Below are 19,103 nucleotides of genomic sequence, written 5' to 3'. Positions count from 1 at the left end.
AAGAATTTGCCCATTAGTTAATTACAGTTAAGAAGATAGTGCCTGTTCCCAGTGGACAAGATTTCAAGAGCCAATAGACTGTTAAGAAAGCTTGAAAGTACCTGTTTGTTTTCATCAATAAAGAACTTTGTTGGACTTACTTTAAGCCTCTACAGAACTTTTGGGGATGTCCAAAGGCCTTTAATCTGAGGCAGCTCCGGCGTCCCGTTGGGCACACAGAATTTATGTCCTGTCTACAGTCCTAGTCTCCAAAGAAGCAGAGAACAAGCTTGCTCCCTCCTCCCTGTGGCTTCCTCTCACATATTTATACATGGCTATCATATCTCCTCTCAGCCTTCTCTTCTTCAGGCTAAACATGCCCAGTTCCCTAAGCCGCTCCTCATAGGGCTTGTTCTCCAGACCCTTGATCATTTTAGTCGCCCTCCTCTGGACACATTCCAGCTTGTCAATATCTCTCTTGAATTGTGGTGCCCAGAATTAGACCACATCTGGAATATTGTGTCCAATTCTGGGCACCACAATTCAAGAGAGATATTGACTCTAAGCTGGAATGTGTCCAGAGGAGGGCGACTAAAATGATCAAGGGTCTGGAGAACAAGCCCTATGAGGAGCGGCTTAAGGAGCTGGGCATGTTTAGCCTGAAGAAGAGAAGGCTGAGAGGAGATATGATAGCCATGTATAAATATGTGAGAGGAAGCCACAGGGAGGAGGGAGCAACCTTGTTTTCTGCTTCCTTGGAGACTAGGACGCGGAACAATGGCTTCAAACTACAAGAGAGGAGATTCCATCTGAACATTAGGAAGAACTTCCTGACTGTGAGAGCCGTTCAGCAGTGGAACTCTCTGTCCCGGAGTGTGGTGGAGGCTCCTTCTTTGGAGGCTTTTAAGCAGAGGCTGGATGGCCATTTGTCAGGGGTGATTTGAATGCAGTATTCCTGCTTCTTGGCAGAATGGGGTTGGACTGGATGGCCCATGTGGTCTCTTCCAACTCTTTGATTCTATGATTCTATGATTCTATATGCACAGGCCCAGAGTGCGACAGCACAGTGCTGCAAAGCAATAGATTTGACTGATGTAACCCGCAGCTTGACCAAAGTATAACCTCTTGCTTAGAACTGCTTCCATGCCAGGAGATAACATTGTGTTTACCAGAAGAGCCTAACACATACCAGAGGAACAATGTAGGGAACAGGTACAGAGAGGGGAGGGGCACCATTGCCTCAGTGCTGTACCTTTCCACTGTTAAAGTCAGATGATGTATAATTTGTTTGTACATGTGTATAAGAGATGGGCAAACAAAGGAGAGGGGTGTGCCGGGCTTTCCTTTCTGCAACGAGCAGATCCGCGCACCTTTACTTTGGCCAGAGTAAATAAACAACTTGCTTTTCAAACTCTCTTCCCTCGCTGAAGTCTCAACGGACCCAGGAGAGATTAGAGTTAATTTTACTCCCCTTTTTACTTACTTAGGCGATCCCTCGTAGTCCGAGGATGATGTAGTGTCCTGGTGGGTCTGTAGGTGACTCTGGAGCCCTCTTTTTGACCTGTCTCTTCTCCCACAGTGAGGGCATAGCTTTCCAGAGGGAAGGCAGTCCTGGTCAGGGTTGGCTTGACGCACCTTCCTCTTGGCACATTTCTCTCTTTCACCCTCTATTCGTGCCTCTTCAAATTCCGCAGCACTGCTGGTCACAGCTGACCTCCAGCTGGAGCGCTCAAGGGCCAGGGCTTCCCAGTTCTCAGTGTCTATGCCAGAGTTTTTAAGGTTGGCTTTGAGCCCATCTTTAAATCTCTTTTCCTGCCCACCAACATTCCGTTTTCCGTTCTTGAGTTCGGAGTAGAGCAACTGCTTTAGGAGAGGGTGGTCTGGCATCCGGACAACGTGGACGGTCCAGCAGAGTTGGTGGCGGAGGACCATCACTTCAGTGCTGGTGGTCTTTGCTTCTTCCAGCACGCTGACATTTGTCCGCTTTGTCTTCCCAAGAGATTTGCAGGATTTTCTGGAGGCAGCGCTGATGGAATCGTTCCAGGAGTTGCATGTGACGTCTGCAGACAGTCCACGTATCGCTGGCATATAGCAGGGTTGGGAGGACAATAGCTTTGTAAACAAGCACCTTGGTATCCCTACGAATGTCCGGTCCTCAAACACTCTCTGCTTCATTCGGAAAAATGCTGCACTCGCAGAGCTCAGGCGGTGTTGAATTTCAGTGTCAATGTTGACTTTGGTGGAGAGGTGGCTGCCAAGGGAGTGGAAATGGTCCACATTTTCTAATGTTACACCATTAAACTATATCTCTGGCATTGGAGAGGGATTGGCTGGTGTCTGCTGGAACAGCACTTTGGTTTTCTCGATGTTCAATGACAGGTCCAGCTTCTCATATGCTTCTGCGAAGGTGTTTAAAGTGGCTTGTCGGTCTCTTTCTTGTAAAATTCCCTTTTGCAAGAGCTTTAGCACAGCTGGTAAATCACCACCAATGATAAGATATATCAACCGAAAGGTTGCAAGTTCAAAGCCCTGGGTCGGCGTGAGCACCCAACTCTCAGCCCAGTTCACTGTTTACCTAAGCAGTTCGAAAACGGCTTGAGCTGTAAGTAGAGAAATTAGGGACCGCTAAAAGTGGGGGAGATGTTTTACAAAACCATAAAGAAAAAGATCAGAAAATGCCCAGCGAGCAAAAGGAAGGAGAAAGTCCAGATGGCTCTTTGTCATACAGCAGTAGCTCTCAACCTGGGGTCCCCAGATGTTTTTGGCCTTCAATTCCCAGAAATCCTAACAGCTGGTAAACTGGCTAGGATTTCTGGGAGTTGTAGGCCAAAAACATCTGGGAACCCCAGGTTGAGAGCCACTGTCATAGAGGATGGAGCAATAGCACCCCCCTGTGGCTGGATTTCACCACAACCTCCAAGGTGCCAAAAAAAGCGGGACGTCAACACAACATACCTCCTTTCTGTTCTGTCTGTTTCTGTCCTGTCTATCCAAAATTGCATTGCATATGTACTGTGTATATGTACTGTGATCTGCCCTGAGTCCCCTTGGGGAGATAGGGCGAAAGATAAATAAAGTATTATTATTATTATTGCTTTACACATCTGAGATCCTTCATATAAACAGAGTGTGACTGGCACAGGAGAGAGGAGCCCAGCCAGAACTTCCATTCAAACCCAACGATGGTCACTTTTGGAGGACTGTTTCCAACAACTTTGAATCTACGCCGACGATGTGGTCATCTGGAAGCCCGGTGCAACTCCCAACCCCAATAATCTTTGTTCTGGGACGCTTAGGAGAGTTTCTGTAACCATCGTCATTCTGCATCGGAGCTGCAAATACGTCGTCTCTTTTGGGGAGGATTCATCTCCTGCCTTTCAGCATTCGTCGCTGGAGGGTTTTGGCTGCCTCGCATTTCTGGAAAGGAGATAAATTAGAAACTGGGATCATATTTGGAATCCCACGACTCCTGGAGATTTGTATTTATGGTCATTAATAATCAAATGTGAATCTCCAAACCTTCCCTTGCATCCTAGTAGAGCACCAACCAAAGAGTTTAGAAGCCATTAATCGAATTTGGCCTGCATCAATAGGAGCCTAGTGTCTAGATCTAGGGAAGTCATGCTCCCCATGCTCTATTCCGCTTTGGTTAGACCACACCTGGAATATTGTGTCCAACTCTGGGCACCACAATTCAAGAGAGACATTGACTCTAAGCTGGAATGTGTCCAGAGGAGGGCGACTAAAATGATCAAGGGTCTGGAGAACAAGCCCTATGAGGAGCGGCTTAAGGAGCTGGGCATGTTTAGCCTGAAGAAGAGAAGGCTGAGAGGAGATATGATAGCCATGTATAAATATGTGAGAGGAAGCCACAGGGAGGAGGAGGGAGCAAGCTTGTTTTCTGCTTCCCTGGAGACTAGGACGCAAGGGAACAATGGCTTCAAACTACAAGAGAGGAGATTCCATCTGAACATTAGGAAGAACTTCCTGACTGTGAGAGCCGTTCAGCAGTGGAACTCTCTGCCCCGGAGTGTGGTGGAGGCTCCTTCTCTGGAAGCTTTTAAACAGAGGCTGGATGGCCATCTGTCAGGGGTGCTTTGAATGCAATATTCCTGCTTCTTGGCACAGAGGAAGCGTATTCGAGAGTTACTTAGGGAACCCACTTCTGAGGAGGACTTTTTGGGCTTTGAGGGGGATTCGGGGTCTGGAAGTGACATGGAAGGGGAGGAATTGGATTGGACTCAGGTACAGAATATAAGAGACATCTGCAACCAGCCCACTTCCAGCGAGGAGTTCGAGGGGTTCATGGGGGACTGGCAGCCAGGTGATTCTTGGCAGAATCTGACCCTGATAGTAATTGGCAAAGGTAGAGAGATGGGCATTCAGCTGCAGACTTGGAAGCAGGTGATAGCGATGATGAAAGGGTGGGGAGCTCATCAAGCTCTGACAATGAGCTTTAAGATATAAGGGAGTTCTGTTGGCACATCTAGTTGCAGGAAGCAAAGTGTCCAAATGGGACCTTACTCTTTGCCTTGCCAAACTCTCACCTTTGGGTCCTGGGCTCCAGCTTTGTGAGTTCCTGTTCCAGCTTTCCAGTTTTCCAGCTTTGATTCCTTCGGATTGACCTCAGGACTTTATGTGTTTATATTTTTGGGACTGAAACATTCTTTTGTTCTGAAACTGTGATTTTCTTGCTCGAGTGACTGTATTTCTGCTACATATTGATTTTTAAGCAGTTTGCTTCATTTTTAGTTTAATCTGGATTAAGAGTCTACACTATAATCCGGATTATATTTTAGTTTGCTCTATTGACTCAATTTTGGTGTCAAACTACTCCAATAGACTTCAGCACTGCAGTTAAGTGCTTTTCAAGACTTTTTGTTATCAATAAAGCTGTGTTTTACCATTTGAATTGTGTCTGGCATGTTTGAAGGCATCTGGGTCCTGACACCAGTGGTTCTCAACTTGTGGACCACGGCCTAGCAGTGGGCCATGAGAATGAAAATCCTGTCAGCAAACCCCTTCCTCTTTATTTTATTTTATTTTGCTTTGTTTTGTTTTGTTTCTGCTCCTTTCCGCAGAGTTGACCAGCCCCGCCCCTTTTGGTACTAATGTTGGAGAGTGGTCCCTGGTCAAAGTAGTCTCTGGTCAAGTGGGCCCTGGTCAAAAAATGTTGGGAACCACTGCTTTAGTTCAAGGAAAGTTTCAGTTGCTATGAATTTTCAAGTTGTTTCTGACTGATGGTGACCTTGCGATGAAGTTATCAAGGAGTTTATTGGGGCGTTTTGTTTGGAGGGGATTCACCACTATTGGTCCGAGGCTGAGACAGTGTGACTTGCCCAAGGTCACCAAATGGGGATCCATGCCTGAGTTGAGATTCGAACCCTGGTCCATTCGAGCCCTTGTCCAATGCTCTTCCTGCTTCTTGGCACAATGGGTGTTCTGTTGCGCGCTGGGCCTGTAACAGCTGTACTTTTATATAAGACGTATACTTTAAGCCCAGCGGGAAGCCAGAGCGCCTCAAAGAGAGGTTCTTAGGGATTTTTCTGAAGTGATGGTCTTTAGAGTCTTTAATGATACAGCAAAGTCTTTATTATGGAACAAACAACAAATCTTCAATGGTTCAAACAACACTTCAAGGCTTTCTTAGTCTAGTCCTCAATGGACTGGTACCTAACTTTGATTAACTGTACTTAAACCCTATTTAACCTCTCCCAGGCTGTTTACTATCTATGCCTCATCGGTGTGGGTCCTACTACCGATTCCAAATGCATCTGGGTATCGAGTAGACCTACCAGCCGAGGCTTGAAGATATTTCAGCTGGAGTTCCGTGGATCTGTAATGCTGTCCTCCCTCAGATAATTCTTTGAAACTTCAGGGCTGTTTTCCCTCTGATTGCAGTGAGGCTGAGAGGCTGTGAGCTCTCAGCCAGAGCCTTGGGACCTTTTCCCTGGAATTTCCTTTTCCCTGGAAGCTCTGTTTCCCTGGATGCTCCTTTTTCCCTGGATAGTTTTGAGAAAATAAGCTTTTCTACAGGACGAGCTGGTCAACGTCCTATAGTTTAGCTTCCTTGTGTGAGACTGACCAAAAAATGGCTCCTTTCCCTCCCAGAGCCCTGAACAAGGGGCGGAACCAAAGCTTAATTATGATAGACAGGTGGCCTGCCCTATGACTGCAAACAGATAACAGAAAGAAAATAAAGTTGGAGCTCCTGGTACAGCCATACCAGCGCAATGGAGTTGGACTGGATGGCCCATGAGGTCTCTTCCAACTCTATGATTTGATGCTCAGATCGTGGCACTATGATGCCTCTCTTGTTGCACTGCCTTGAAGTCCACTCTGACTGAGAGCGACCCTTTCCTAAGGTTTCATGGATGGGGCCCCTTCCTCCCACCTTCCTCCCAACTCCTGCCATTTCTTCAGGCCCTACTTACTGTGGATGATGAAAACCAACACCAGGATCAGGATGAACGCCAAGACGCTTCCCACAATGATCCAGGGAAGAATCGAAGTGCCTGAAACAAGGGACAAAAATCAATTATGAAATGTACATATTTGAGTCAACATGAATGACATGCATTGTCCTAGCTTGACAACAGTCCACGTAAAAGGGATCTCGGAGTCTTAGGAGACCACAAGATGAACATGAGTCAAGAGTCTGATCCGGCAGCTAAAAAGGCCAATGCAATTCTGGGAACCATCCAGGTGAGTGTTCCCATTGAGGGAAGCCATAGTCCCACTCTGTTCTGCTTAGGTCAGACCTCATTTGGAATAATACTGCTTTGAGTCCCCCCAGGAGTGACAAAGGCAGTATATTAATACTGTAAATAATAAATAAATGGGTTGTTGTAGGTTTTTTTGGGCTATATGACCATGTTCTAGAGGCATTCTCTCCTGACGTTTCGCCTGCATCTATGGCAAGCATCCTCAGAGGGAGTGAGGTCTGTTGGAACTAGGAAAATGGGTTTATATATCTGTGGAATGACCAGGGTGGGGCAAAGGACTCTTGTCTGCTGGAGCTAGGTGTGAATGTTTCAACTGACCACCTTGATTAGCATTTGATGGCCTGGCAGTGCCTGGAGCAATCTTTTGTTGAGAGGTGATTACTGATTAGGTGTCCTTGTTTGTTTCCTCTCTATTGTTGTGCTGTTCTAATTTTAGAGGTTTTTTAAATACTGGTAGCCAGATTTTGTTCATATACCATGCAGCTGTGGACAAGTCTACATAGGGACCACCAAACACAGCATTGCCCAAACACGAATCAAGGGACATGAAAGGCACTGCAGAGTCCTTCAACCAGAGAAGTCAGCCATAGCAGAGCACCTGAGGAACCAGCCTGGACACAGCAGATTATTGGAGAACACAGAAATGCTGGACCACACCAACAACCACCATGTCAGACGACACAGAGAAGCCATTGAAATCCACAAGAAGCATGTGGACAATTTCAACAGAAAGGAGCAAACCATGAAAATAAACAAAATCTGGCTACCAGTATTAAAAAAAACTCTAAAATTAGAACAGCACAACAACAGAGAGGAAACAAACAAGGACATCTAATCACCTCTCAACAAAAGATTGCTCCAGGCACTGACAGGCCATCAAATGCTAATCAAGGTGGTCAGTTGAAACATTCACACCTAGCTCCAGCAGACAAGAGTCCTTTGTCCCACCCTGGTCATTCCACACATATATAAACCCCTTTTTTCCTAGTTCCAACAGACCTCACTACCACTGAGGATGCTTGCCATAGATGCAGGCGAAACGTCAGGAGAAAATGCCTCTAGAACATGGCCTTATAGCCCGAAAAAACCTACAACAACCCAGTGATTCCAACCATGAAAGCCTTTGACAAAATAAATAAATAAATCTATATAAATAAAAATGTAACGTTCGTTTGTGGGATTACCAGAACTCAAAAACCACTGGACGAATTGACACCAAATTTGGACACAAGACACCTTTTAGTTTTAATGTTAAGATGTTTCAATTCCATAGTTTTAATGTATATGTTTTATTTGTATGTCTATTTATGTGGCATTGAATTGTTGCCGAACTGTAAGCCACTCTGAGTTCCCTTCAGGGTGAGAAGGGCGGGGTATAAACACAGTACATCAATCAATCAATCAATAGATGGTGCCTTCTGCCTGACAGAATGGGGTTGGACTGGGTGGCCCTTGCGGTTCTCTTCCAACTCTAGGAGCCTTTAAGGCTACGACAATAATTATGCTATTGAATTATGAATCTGAAGATCAGGGATCAAATGCACACTCCGCCATGAAAACCCACTGCGTGTCCCTGGGTGAGCCACACTCTCCCGGCCCCAGAAAATGCCATAACTTGGAAACCACTTGAAAGCACAAGAGAAACAATCCTATTTTCCCATAACCTCAACCCTATGGCCCTTTACCACAGATCTCCACTTGCAGATCGGATCCTGGCCCTTCCGGCAGGCTGTCGTGTTCCACGTGGCACTGGTACTTGTCCCTGTCCTCCGTGTCGACCTCGATGCTGATCCAGGTATTATAGGTCCCATCTGAGTTCGGGATGACATTTCCCCGGAGGGTTTCCTGCTCCTGGACCTCCTCGTCCTTCCTCCACGTGGCATCAATGTCCTTCGGGTAGAAGCCGTGGATGTGGCAAACCAGAGTCTCCAGGCCTCCGATGTCCGGTTTGTGGGTCACCTTCACAGATGGAGCCACTGTGGAAAAGCCAATGCAATTTCAGGCTGTGATAATATGACTTGCAGGCTTATTTTCTGCTAATCTGGAGTGGAGCAATAGATTCAAATGTCAGGAAGAGATTTCACCTGACTACTAGGAAGGTCTATTTGACCATGGAATATGATGTCAAAGTCTCCTTCTCTGATTGGTTTAAGAAAAGGCTGAATGGCCATCTGTCAGGAGGACTTTGATTGTGTTTTCCTGCATGGTCGAAAGGGCTGGACTAGATGGCCCTTGAAGTCTCTCTCAGCTCCATAATTCTAATGTTCACTCTGTACAAAACACCCCCCTGTCTTGATGAATTGTATACAACACCAGAAATCATAGATGGTTCCACCTCAACATTAGGAAGAACTTCCTGACTGTAAGAGTTGTTCAACAATGGAACTTGTTGGAGTATGTAAAAAATCAGTTGGTGAGTGTGTTAACTGAAAATTCAAAGCATGAAACTGATTGGTTGGACTATGTCCGAGAGGCTAGCTGAGCCTGGGAGTTTTGGCAACTGTTACATATTTAGGATGTTAGCTGAGCAGGAGCTTACAGAGACAAGTTATGTTTCAGCCATGCTGGAAGAAGATCTTCCAACGTGGACATCTAAGAACCATTTGAATCTCTCTCAAAGGACATTGTGTGAGTCAATGAAAGTGTTCACATGAATGCTATATACGTTGCTCTGCATTTCAAAGAGTAAACTTCCATGTGTGTCAGGTTACTTTATCAAAACACATATGCTGGAAATCAAGTTAACAAGCTTCATAGGTCAAAGGTTCTGGTTTTAAATACATTACAACTGTACCCTTGGTTCGCTTCTGATACAATAAACGAACACTTGCTAAGGGGTGCTGGTTGCCTCACCAAATTACCTTTCCCAGATTTCCATAGCATTGGACCCAGTAAGTTCAAGTGATGTCATACCGCATTAAACTCTACAGTGGAGATGCAACCTGCACCCGTTGCAACCTCCCCTCCTCACCTCTCTTCCTGGCCGCCTCCTTCCCCACTTCCAGGTGTTTGCGCAGCATGGAGATGCACTTCTCCTCCAGGTAGACCTTGGAGCGCTGGGTCCGCCCGGCTTCGGTCTCCCACTTCTCTTTGTAGCCCTCGGCCACGGAGTCACTGGCCGTCCAACGCAGGGTCTCCTTGTCGAAGCTCAGGGCCTCCCTCCCGTCGTAACTGAACTTATTGGACCCTCCCTTGAGCCCGTCTTCGCTCAAGGTGCAGCTGAAGACCCACTGCATGGTGTGAAGCCCTGAAACGAAAGAGGGGGACAGTCAGCAGGGTGTTGGGGGTCTCCTTTTCTAGAGGTTCGTAAGCAGGGGCTGGATGGACATCTGTCGGGAGGGCTTTGATCATGTCTCCCTACCTGACAGAATGGGGTTCATAGAATCCTAGAATCCTAGAGTTGGAAGAGATGGGCCATCCAGTCCAACCCCATTCTGCCAAGAAGCAGGAATATTGCATTCAAATCATCCCTGACAGATGGCCATCCAGCCTCTGTTTAAAAGCTTCCAAAGAAGGAGCCTCCACCACACTCCGGGGCAGAGAGTTCCACTGCTGAACAGCTCTCACTGTCAGGAAGTTCTTCCTAGTGTTCAGATGGAATCTCCTTTCTTGTAGTTTGAAGCCATTGTTCCATTGCGTCCTAGTCTCGAAGGAAGCAGAAAACAAGCTTGCTCCCTCCTCCTCCCTGTGGCTTCCTCTCACATATTTATACATGGCTATCATATCTCCTCAGCCTTCTCTTCTTCAGGCTAAACATGCCCAGCTCCTTAAGCCGCTCCTCATAGGGCTTGTTCTCCAGACCCTTGATCATTTTAGTCGCCCTCCTCTGGACACATTCCAGCTTGTCAATATCTCTCTTGAATTGTGGTGCCCAGAATTGGATACAATATTCCAGGTGTGGTCTAACCAAAGCGGAATAGAGGGGTAGCATGATTTCCCTAGATCTAGACACTATGCTCCTATTGATGCAGGCCAAAATCCCATTGGCTTTTTTTGCCGCCACATCACATTGTTGGCTCATGTTTAACTTGAGCCAACAATGGGTAAGGGTAAAATCCCCAAGATTTAAAGCAAAACTTGAACAGGATATGACTTGAAGGGAGGAAGGCAAAAGATCCTTGCTCTAATTGCAAAGTTGCTTGATGTGAAAAACTGAAAGCCGTTTTCCCCCGTTAATAAGGGCAGCAATGCATGAAAGCATTCCTTTGGCCCTTCGGCTGCTTTTCCCATTGCCTGACTTGCACCTGGAATTCTTCCCACGGAGAAGCAGTCTTGTCTCTCAATCTAACCTTTCTTCCAGCCTATCATTCGTCAAAACAGTCTCATTTTCACACAAAAAGTCCTCCGTTCTACCAACTGGGGAACTGCCTTCCTGTTCCAATATCCCCTCTGTCTGAAAAGGCCTTGCACCCCCAGATCTCTCATCAACATCCTCAGCTGGAGGCCCTGAACCCTCAGACCCCTCATCAACATCCTCAGCTGGCTGAGCTACAACGCACACTTCCCAATATTGAAACATGGCTCCCGTGTCCCTTCTCATGGATGGGGTCCCAGGTTTCTCTGCCCACCTCCGCTGTGGTTGTAGTGGCGCATCACGGTGCCCATCTGCCACTTGAAGATCTGCTCCGCATTCCTCGCGTTCCGGTTCAGCCAGTCCCAGTATCCGGGGTCCATCTCCACCATCCACTCCGTCCGGGGGACCCCACTCCGCCTCTCGCTGTCATAGAAAGCAAAAAGCTGTCCGTCAAAGTGGCCGCTGACCATGAACTGGGGCAGGCCCGGGCCAGGCTCTGATACCACCGTGAAGAGATAGCTAAGCGAGTGCGAAGGAGAGCCTGCAAAAGAGAAGACAAGTGGAAAAATGGTCAAGGACCCTGCTAGAACAGCAATAGTTTCCTTTTGTATTGTCAAAGGCTTTCATGACTGGTATCACTGGGTTGCTGTGAGTTTTCTGGGCAGTCTGGCCATGTTCCAGAAGCATTCTCTCCTGACATTTCACCCACATCTATGGCAGGCATCCTCAGAGGTTGTGAGGTCTGTTGGAAACTAGGAAAGTGGGGTTTATATATCTGCAGAACAATGTCCTGGGTGGGAGAAAGAACTCTTGTCCACTTGAGGCAAATGCAAATGTTGCAATTGGGCACCTCAATTAGCACTGAATGGCCTTGCAACTTCAAAACCTGGGTGCATCCTGCCTGGGGAAATCCTTTGTTGGGAGATGTCAGCTGGCCCTGATTGTTTCATGTCTGGAATTCCCCTGTTTTCTGAGTGTTGGTCTTTATTTCTAGAGTTTTTATTAATACTGGTAGCCAGATTGTGTTCATGTTCATGGTTTCCTCCTTTCTACTGAAATTCCCCACCTGCTTCTTGTGGATTTCAATGGCTTCTCTGTGTAGCCTGACATGGTAGTTGTGAGAGCGGTCCATCATTTCTGTGTTCTCCAATAATATGCTGTGTCCAGGTTGGTTCATCAGCTGTTCTGCTATGTCTGACTTCTCAGTGCTTTTTGTGTTCTTTGATTTGTGTCTGGGCATTACTGCATTTGGTGCTCCCTATGTAGACTTGTCAACCGTTGCATGGCATAGAGTAAATAAAGAGTAATACTCAAAAAACAGGGAAATTACAGGCAGGAATCAATCAGGGCCAGCTAACACCTTCCAACGAAGAATTCACCAGAAGGGAGCAGACAGGCTTTGAAGCTGCAAGGCTATTCAGTGCTATAAAAAACAGCGAAATTCTTGGCAAGAAACAATCAGGGCCAGCTAACACCTTCCAACGAAGAATTCACCAGAAGGGAGCAGACAGTCTTTGAAGCTGCAAGGCTGTTCAGTGCTAATCAAGGTGGCCAATTGCGACATTCTCCTCAAACAAGCAACAGTTCTTTCTCCTACCCTGGACATCATTCCACAGGAATATATATAAATCCCACTTGCCTAGTTTCCAACAGACCTCCCAACCTCTGAGGATGCCTGTCATACATGTGGGTGAAATGTCAGGAAAGAATGCTTCTAGAAAATGGTCAGGCAGCCCGGAAAATTACCCACTGCTTCTTGCAGAGGTATTACTATTTCAGGCACGCAGAAGAATAATTTTCAGTGGGTTGTTGTAGGTTTTTTCGGGCTATATGGTCATGTTCTAGAGGCATTCTCTCCTGACGTTTCACCTGCCTCTATGGCAAGCATCCTCAGAGGTAGTGAGATCTGTTGGAACTAGGAAAAGGGGTTTATATATCTGTAGAAAGACCAGGGTGGGACAAAGGACTCTTGTCTGCTGGAGCTAGGTGTGAATGTTTCAACTGACCATCTTGATTAGCATATAATGGCCTGACTGTGCCTGGAGCAAACTTTTGTTGAGAGGTGATTAGAGGTCCTTGTTTGTTTCCTCTCTGTTGTTGTGCTGTTGCAGTTTTAGAGTTTTTTAAATACTGGTAGCCAGATTTTGTTCAGTTTGGGAATATTTCAGAATTCCAGATAAGGGATACCCAACCTGCATTGTTGTTGTTATTGCTGTTGTTGTTGTTGTTGTTGTTGTTATTATTTCTACCCCAATTCTCCTCAAGACCGAGACCCAAAGCAGCTCAAAAACATAAAAGCCAAAGCAACCAAAATGAAGATATTGCTCCTTGGTGGGTTTTGTACGTACATGGTTTTATTTTCCTCACCTACAGCCTTGTGCTTTTGCTTCTAGACTTTCCTGAAACAGGAAGGAAGGAAATGTCACGAATTTTTAAAAGCATCTACATGTTTCTCCGAATTGGGGCAAAGGAACTCTGTGGTTTGCCCTGGTGTCAGTTAGGAAACCACTTCCTTGGCCTACATGCAGGTGACATAGAATCATAGAATCCAAGAGTTGGAAGAGACCTCCTGGGCAATCATCCAGTCCAACCCCATTCTGCCAAGAAGCAGGAATATTGCATTCAAATCACCCCTGACAGATGGCCAACCAGCCTCTGTTTAAAAGCCTTCACCACACTCCGGGGCAGAGAGTTCCCCTGCTGAAAGACTCTCACAGTCAGGAAGTTCTTCCTCATGTTCAAATGGAATCTCCTCTCTTGTAGTTTGAAGCCATTGTTCCCTTGCGTCCTAGTCTCCAGGGAAGCAGAAAACATGCTTGCTCCCTCCTCCTCCCTGTGGCTTCCTCTCACATATTTATACATGGCTATCATATCTCCTCTCTGCCTTCTCTTCTTCAGGCTAAACATGCCCAGCTCCTCAAGCCACTCCTCATAGGGCTTGTTCTCCAGACCCTTGATCATTTAAGACAGTTTTTAAGCAGCTCCTTACAACTACAATACGATCGCTATATCCATGAAACCAGTTTCTGCAGTTTCATTTATCCGTTTTGCACTATATACACATATGTATGTATACAATCATAGAATCTTAGAGTTGGAAGAGGCCTCGTGGGCCATCCAGTCCAATCCCATTCTGCCAAGAAGCTGGAAAATCACCTTCAAAGTATATATATATATATATATATATATATATATATATATATATAAATATAGTGAGACAATATATATAACAAAGTATAGAAATGTATCCACTACTACATCCTTCAAAATATAATAACAACAACAATCACAATAATGTCCAAAAGGACCAAAGAACTCCAAAAATGCAACCCTGCCATACTTGAAAAGGTAACTTTCCAAATGCCTGAAGTAATTTTTCCAAGCTGAGTAACTTTCCCAGACTCCACCCTTGAGTAACCATTCCTAGTTGTAAAACGTAACTTCTCCATGAGAAAAAGTAACTTTTCTGAGCTCCCAAAAGCCACTCTCCCAAGTTACAGCTAGGAAAAGAATCCTTCCAAATGGCACAAAAGTGTGTCTTCTAAGTTTACTTTTAGTAATGTAACTTTCCCAGGTTTTCAAAGGTAACTTCACACAAGGAGGTGATGTTTCTGAGATCCCAAATGTTACTCTTTACGAGTTAATGTCCCCAAAAGGTGACCAAAAGAGGTCCAAAACGCAACCTTTCCATGCCTGGAAAAGTAACTTTCCAAATGCCAAAAGTAACGTTCTCAAGCCGAGTAACTTTCTCAGGCTCCACCCTAGACAGTATAACCTATCCTAGTTGCACAATGTAACTTCTCCAGAAGAAAAAGTAACTTTTCCAAGCTCTCAAAAGCCACTCTCCCAGGCTGTACCTAGAAAAGGAATCCTTCCAAATGGCACAAAAGTGTGTCTTCTGAGCTCAATACCTTTTTTAATTCCATAATGTAACTTTCCCAAGTATTCAAAGGTAACTTCCCACAAGGAGGTGATGTTTCCGAGATTCCAAACGTTACTTTTTCCCAGATCCCACTCTTGAAAACATAATGTCCCCAAAAGGTGACCAAAAGAGCTCCAAAAAATGCAACCTGAACAGGTAACTTTCCAAATGCCAAAAGTAACGTTCTCAAGCTGAGTAACTTTCTCAGACTCCACCCTAGAAAGCATAACCTTTCCTAGCTGAAAAAATGTAACTTCCCCCAAGATCCCAAAAGTTACTTTTTCCCAGATCCCACTCTTGCCAAAACATAGTGTCCCCAAAAGGTGACTCATAATACCAAGAAAAGTGGCCTTTCTGGGCTTGAAAGGGTAACTTTCCTAATGCCAAAAGTAACGTCCTCGAGCTGAGTAACTTTCCCGGGCTCTACCTTAGAAAGCGTAACCTTTCCAAGCTGTAAAATGTAACTTCCTCAAAAGGAGGTGACGTTTCTGACTTTCCAAATGGTTACTTTTTCCCAGACCCCATTTTTGAAAACATGTTTCCAAAAGGTGACCAAAAGAGCTCCAAAAAGCAACCTTTCCATGCCTGGAAAAGTAACTTTCCTAATGCCAAAAGTAACGTTCTCAAGCCGAGTAACTTTCTCAGGCTCCACACTAGACAGTATAACCTTTCCTAGTTGCACAATGTAACTTCTCCAGGAGAAAAGGTAACTTTTCCAAGCTCTCAAAAGCCACTCTCCCAGGCTGTACCTAGAAAAGGAATCTTTCCAAATGGCACAAAAGTGTGTCTTCTGAGCTCAATACCTCCCTTAATTCCATAATGTAACTTTCCCAAGTTTTCAAAGGTAACTTCCCACAAGGAGGTGATGTTTCTGAGATCCCAAACGTTACTTTTTCCCAGATCCCACTTTTGGTCTTTTGGTGACCAAAAGAGCTCCAAAACGCAACCTGAACAGGTAACTTTTCAAATGCCAAAAGTAACGTTCTCAAGCCGAGTAACTTTATCAGACTCCACCCTAGAAAGCATAACCTTTCCAATCTGAAAACATGTAACTTCCCCCAAGGTGGGGATGTTTCCAAGATCCCAAAAGTTACTTTTTTTCCAGATGCCACTCTTGCCAAAACATAATGTCCCCAAAAGGTGACTCAGAACACCAAGAAAAGTGGCTTTTCTAGGCTTGAAAGGGTAACTTTCCAAATGCCAAAAGTAACGTCCTCAAGCTGAGTAACTTTCCCAGGCTCCACCTTAGAAAGCATAACCTTTCCAAGCTGTAAAATGTAACTTCCTCAAAAGGAGGTGGTGTTTCTGACTTTCCAAAAGGTTACTTTTTCCCAGACCCCATTTTTGAAAACATCATGTCCCCAAAAGGTGACCAAAAGAGCTCCAAAAAGCAACCTTTCCATGCTTGGAAAAGTAACTTTCCCAATGCCCGAAGTTACTTTTCCAAGCATAGAAGACCCCTCCCCATTGGGAAGGCTAGAAAGGAAGTTTATTTCCCCCCGAGCCCCCCTTTTGCCCACCCCAAACCACCTTCAGGATGGAAACCAGCTCCCTCTCCACCGGTGCGCCCACCGCGCCTCCTCCGCCTTGACGCACCTCCAAGCCCGACCTCCATCAGCAGAGGGACTGCCACCCCCAGCAGCCCCCAGAGCGGACCCATTGGGGCCATCATCCGAGGTTTGACCCGGTTCCGTCCCCTGATCACTCCATCTGGACGCCAGTCTGCAAGGGCGAGCGAGGAAGAGCTTCCCAAGCCAAGTCGCACCAGGAAAGAGAAAGAGAGAGAGAGAGGAGAGCCCTGCCTCGCCTGCCAGGCAGCCGGAGGAAACTGATTCAAGACCAGTTTGTGACTGGTTTACGCCACCCCATAAAATGCAGAGGGGTTTCTGAATCTGTAATGCAGTGGATCTCAACCTTCCTAATGCTGTGACCCCTTAATACAGTTCCTCATCTTGTGGTGACAACCATAACATTATTTTCATTGCTACTCCATAACTCTTTTGAATCATAATATAAATATCTGATCTGCAGAAGGTATGCTCATTCACTGAACCAAATTTGGCACAAATACCCAATAGGCCCACATTTGAATATTGGTGGAGCTGGGGGGGGGGGGGGTGATTTTGTCATTTGGGAGTTGTAGTGGGAAGTCTGACTTGGCCACGGTAGTCCACGCTCTGGTTACATCCCGTGTAGACTACTGCAACGCTCTCTACGTGGGGATGCCTTTGAAGACGGCTCGGAAGCTCCAATTAGTCCAACGGTCAGCAGCCATGTTACTAACAGGAGCGGAGCGCAGGGAGCATACCACTCCTCTGCTGCACCAGCTCCACTGGCTGCCGATTTGCTACCGGGCTCAATTCAAAGTGCTGGCGTTGGCCTTTAAAGCCCTAAACAGTTCTGGCCCAACCTACCTATCCGAACGTATCTCGGCCTATCAGCCCACCAGGACCCTAAGATCTTCTGGGGAGGCCCTGCTCTCTATCCCGCCTGCTTCACAGGTGCGGCTGGCGGGGACTAGAGACAGGGCCTTTTCTGTGGTGGCCCCTCGGCTATGGAACGCCCTTCCCATGGAGGTAAGATCAGCCCCCTCGCTGATGGTGTTCCGAAGAAGACTAAAAACCTGGATGTTCGGACAGGCATTTGGTTAATCGGTGCAATGAATGTGATGATTACAGGAATGGTAATATGGATGACGAAACTGGATCACGATTTTAGTCAGGAGATGCATTGGATTGTTATTGATGTGCGAATATTGTTTATTATGCTTTTATGGTTTTAAATTGTATACTGCTGACTATTGTATTTTGTATTTTGTTGTAAACCGTGTTGAGTCGCCAGCTAGGCTGAGAAACAGCGGTATACAAGTACAGTAAATAAATAAATAAATAAATAAATAGTTAGGAAGGTTGAGATCCACTGAGTCCCCCTTTGGTAGAGAAGGACTGTAGATAATAGTTGCTGGGATGTATAGTTCACTTACAATCCGAGAGCATTCTGAACTCCACCAACGATGCAACTGAACCAATCTTGGCATGCAGAACTCCCATGAGCACTGTGGAGTCAAACAATGATGGATCTGGACACAAACTTGGCACGAAGACTCAATATGCCCCAGATGTGAACACTGGTGGAATTTGGGGAAAATAGACCTTGACATTTGGGAGTTGTTGCTGGGATTTATAGTTCATCTACAGTTAAAGAGCACTCTGAACTCCATCAACGATTGAATTGAACCAATCTTGGCATACAGAACTCCCATGACCAACAGAAAATACTGGAAGGGTTTGGTGGGAATTGACCTTGAGCTCTGGATTTGTAGTTCAGCTACGTCCAGAGAGCCCTGTGCACTCAAATAATGATGGATCTGGACCAAACTTGGCACAAACACTCAATATGCCCAAATGTGAACACTGGTGGAATTTGAGGAAAATAGACCTTGACATTTGGGAGTTTTCCTTGCTGGGATTTATAGTCCACCTACAATCAAAGAGCATTCTGAACTCCAACAATGATGGAATTGAACCAAACTTGGCATTAAAAACTCACATGACCAACAGAAAATACTAGGAGGGTTCGGTGAACATTACCCTTGAATTTTGGAGTAGTAGTTCACCCACATCCAGAGAGCAATGTGGACTCAAACAATGACAGATCTGGAACAAACTTGGCATGAGCACTTGGAGGCCGCATGGCCTGCTAGAGCAGGGTGGGCAGGGGCGGCCCGTCCATTACTCGAAGTAAGCGGTGGCGGAATACTTTTTTTGCCAGGGGGCGCTGTTCTGTCCTTAGGCCACGCCTCCTCCTGCAGGCCCCATGCGCCCTCCACAGCCTTCTTCTAATGGAGAAGCGCAGGCCCCGCCCCCTAGGCGAGAGGGAAGTCCTCCCTCCCTCCCTCCACGTGCTGCTGCCAGGAGGGAGGGAGGCAGCCAGCCAGGGTCTTTCTTTCTCTTTCCCTTTCCTTCCCTGCAGCTGAGCCTGGACCCCTCTCAGGGCAGCAAGGAGGCCTGGTCAAAAGGTACTGCAAACGTCATCTTCTGTACATGCCTCCCCCAAACCCCTCTAGTATTTGGTAATAATGGAAGTCCTATATGCCAAGCTTGGTTCAATTCTATTGTTGGTGGAGCTCAGAATGTTCTTTGGTGCTTGGTAAACTGCAATTCCCAAATGTCAGGGTCTATTT

At 46.1% G+C, this 19,103-nt stretch overlaps 1 protein-coding gene across 1 annotated transcript in view; it reads right to left on the bottom strand.

Moving 5' to 3' along the window:
• Window positions 1-3,067: 3,067 nt before the first annotated feature.
• The window catches only part of LOC132766306 (uncharacterized), a 39,265-nt gene continuing 23,229 nt past the window's right edge, over window positions 3,068-19,103 (bottom strand). Inside the window, exons 9-14 of the mRNA XM_067465617.1 lie at window positions 16,517-16,770; window positions 11,273-11,539; window positions 9,676-9,951; window positions 8,390-8,680; window positions 6,414-6,494; window positions 3,068-3,396 (exon numbers count right to left, since the gene is read on the bottom strand). Coding sequence (XP_067321718.1) covers window positions 3,296-3,396; window positions 6,414-6,494; window positions 8,390-8,680; window positions 9,676-9,951; window positions 11,273-11,539; window positions 16,517-16,770 — 1,270 coding nt within the window. The 3' untranslated portion in view covers window positions 3,068-3,295. The remainder of the gene's footprint in view (window positions 3,397-6,413; window positions 6,495-8,389; window positions 8,681-9,675; window positions 9,952-11,272; window positions 11,540-16,516; window positions 16,771-19,103) is intronic.

This window comes from Anolis sagrei, chromosome 2 (genome assembly GCF_037176765.1).
Source record: "Anolis sagrei isolate rAnoSag1 chromosome 2, rAnoSag1.mat, whole genome shotgun sequence".
Taxonomy (NCBI): domain Eukaryota; kingdom Metazoa; phylum Chordata; class Lepidosauria; order Squamata; family Dactyloidae; genus Anolis; species Anolis sagrei.
The sequence above is the reverse complement of the archived record's forward strand: the minus strand, read 5'-3'. Positions and strand labels throughout refer to the sequence as shown.